This window comes from Miscanthus floridulus, chromosome 18 (genome assembly GCF_019320115.1).
Source record: "Miscanthus floridulus cultivar M001 chromosome 18, ASM1932011v1, whole genome shotgun sequence".
NCBI lineage: Eukaryota > Viridiplantae > Streptophyta > Magnoliopsida > Poales > Poaceae > Miscanthus > Miscanthus floridulus.
In genome coordinates this window covers 45520699-45523199 of record NC_089597.1, presented here as the reverse complement: position 1 = coordinate 45523199, position 2501 = coordinate 45520699, and the positions used below count along the sequence as shown (strand labels likewise).

Genomic DNA, 2501 nt, shown 5'->3' with positions numbered 1-2501 from the left:
ACCGCTGATGTGCACATGATAGGTTATGTAGGAGCCATTTGGCAGAGTTCTCAGATCAGATTCTCTTTGACAATCACTATTCTTAGCCAAACAGCAAAACTACGTACAGATTCTGGTGGAGAGCACAAAAGAATCACTTTCTTATTTACATTAGAAGATAAAAATGGATATGCTCCTTACTGCTCTCTATTTAATCTCCACCAAAATCACTTTTCACCTGCTCCGCCGTCAAAATCAAGTAGAATCATTTCACCGAAGAACGAATGAGTTATTAAAGCTCAAAAATAGAGATTAAAGCTCTGTCAAATCACCCGTGGAATTCAGATATACACAGACCAAGATGTGTACGCATCTTCACATAGCAGCCAACCATAGTTTACAGTGCCACAATAACATATAATATGCTATATATGTATAATACAATAGCCTCATCAAATGGTTATTTATTTTGCAAACCACCATAAATAAACCATCAAAAGAAGGGGCAGGTGTACAAGTACAACCACAACCACCGGGTTTCTCCTCCAGTCTTGAGCATTATCCTATATATATCCTATGTGTTGACAAATCTGCAGGTCTTCCTGACCTCGCCGCCGGCAGGGTTTGTGATGTTGCCCATCTTCACCATGGAGTCGGAGAACTGCTTGAAGAAGGCCTCCGGGTCGGCCCAGTACTTGTTGACGGTGTCGGAGGTCGAGTAGCCGGCGATGCTGGACCACATCTCCTGGTCGGAGTTGAGGAGGCCCTCGCCCTTGATGAGGGTCTCGAAGTAGGCGTTGTCGAAGACGGCGGAGGTGTGGCTGTCAATGGCGCTGATGTTGTCGTCGCCGTCGTCCCGCGGGCACACCTCCTTGAGCTTGCTGAGGTACGCCTCGGACGACGGGTTGTACTTGGATGTCAGCTCGAAGTCGCCGTAGATTCTGTCCCTGAAATTCGCGCACCTGGCGAATCCGATCGTGTGGGATCCTATGTATATGCACGTGGTAGACATTTATTTATATATTATTAGTCAAGAGTTGGAATCCTGAAGAGTTTTTGGCAGAGGAATTGGAGGGAGCAGCATACCGACGAGGGCCACCATGTCAGTGGCGTCAAGGCCCTTCTCCCAGAACTTGGCAATGAGCGTGAGGAGGCCTTGCTGAGCAGTCGGGATGTCGTTGTTTGCTAGTTCCAGGCTCGCCTTCTTGGAATCCAACCTTCCTACTGGGACATCCCAGTAAGGCCCACCAACCTGCAAGACATAGTTTTCAGTCGTCAGTTCTGTATGTGTAGTATATATAACATGCATGGATACAGTACAGTACAGTACAGTACTGCACAAGGCACAAAATAGAATAAGATCGGGTAGATAGATATGATGTGGTTTGGTTTACCAGCACAACGGCGTCCCTAGCTGCAATCGCCAGCAGGTCTGCGCAGGAAACGGTTCCAGGGCACTCAGCTTCCAGCTTCGCCTTGATCTTGTCGACCAGCTCGAAACCTTTCAGCGAGTTCACGTTCTGCTCTGCCTGCTTCTCACCGATCAAGGTTGCCGTGTCGTCAAGCAGCACTGATCCGTCGCAGCCCTGCAAGGACGATCGTACGTCGTTCAGAAATATGATTCAGATGTTCATCAGCTGCTGCACAAATTAGAATAAAGGTTTGCTGCTAGTTGCTGCATTGGGATGATACAAGCTTGCACGGAGCACATTGCTGAAGTTTGGTCAGTGTGTGAACTGTGAAGTAAATTAAGGGCCTGTTTAGTTCCCAAAAAATTTTGCGCACTGTCCATCACATCGAATCTTGCGGCACATGCACGGAGTACTAAATGTAGACGAAAAAAAACTAATTGCACAGTTGGGTGAGAAATCGCGAGACAAAACTTTCGAACCTAATTAGTCCATAATTAAACACTAATTGCCAAATACAAACGAAAGTGCTACAGTAACCAAAACCCAAAATTTTTTTTTGCATCTAAACGCGCCCTAACCGTGCAAGAACAGAGAGAACTGACTGAGAGGACTGACCTGCACGAAGCAGTCATGGAAATGGAGGCGGAGCATGAGCGCGGCGTTGCGCGTGTCAGCACGCACCGCGCACTCCATCTCCGTCCGGACGACGTGCTCCACGTTGGGGCACGTCTTGGAGTAGTATTCCAGGCTCAGCTTCGACGGGTCCTGCGCCGCCACAAGCGAGGGCACGCCGGCCAGGAGGAGACACGAAAAAATGCAGAGGGCAAACGATGCCGGCCTGAAGCAGCCCAATACGCCTGTGGCCATCGTCCTCAAGCTGTTCTGTTTCCTTGGCAGCAGCTAGCTGATGTTTCTGTTGCAAGCTTCCGGTCCTGCATGGGCTTTATATATATAGCAATAGCAATAACAATGTGAGACTATGCTACGTGGTGCACATGGAGAAACGTATGGGTAAAGAGGGAGATGAACCAACTCTCATGTGGTTGGTGGAGTAAGCAAGCTGAAAGGATCAGTATTTGTGTTCGCAGCAAAACTTGCTTTGCATGTGTC

General features: G+C 48.2%; 1 protein-coding gene across 1 annotated transcript; it reads right to left on the bottom strand.

Moving 5' to 3' along the window:
• Positions 1-423: 423 nt before the first annotated feature.
• On the bottom strand, positions 424-2292 carry LOC136522596 (peroxidase 11-like). Its single transcript, XM_066516399.1, has 4 exons — positions 2007-2292; positions 1374-1565; positions 1066-1231; positions 424-966 (listed from the first exon to the last, which is right to left on the bottom strand). The coding sequence occupies exons 1-4, from the start codon at positions 2256-2258 to the stop codon at positions 554-556; spliced, it is 1023 nt and encodes a 340-aa protein (XP_066372496.1). The 5' UTR covers positions 2259-2292; the 3' UTR covers positions 424-553.
• Positions 2293-2501: the final 209 nt, after the last annotated feature.

Excerpts from the sequence above, each read along its gene's own strand:
- LOC136522596 (XM_066516399.1), bottom strand. The coding sequence starts at position 2,258 with ATGGCCACAGGCGTATTGGGCTGCTTCAGGCCGGCATCGTTTGCCCTC. Across the intron at positions 1,232-1,373 it reads CTAGGGACGCCGTTGTGCTG|GTTGGTGGGCCTTACTGGGA; the intron begins GTAAACCAAACC and ends TATGTCTTGCAG. Across the intron at positions 967-1,065 it reads TGACATGGTGGCCCTCGTCG|GATCCCACACGATCGGATTC; the intron begins GTATGCTGCTCC and ends GCATATACATAG.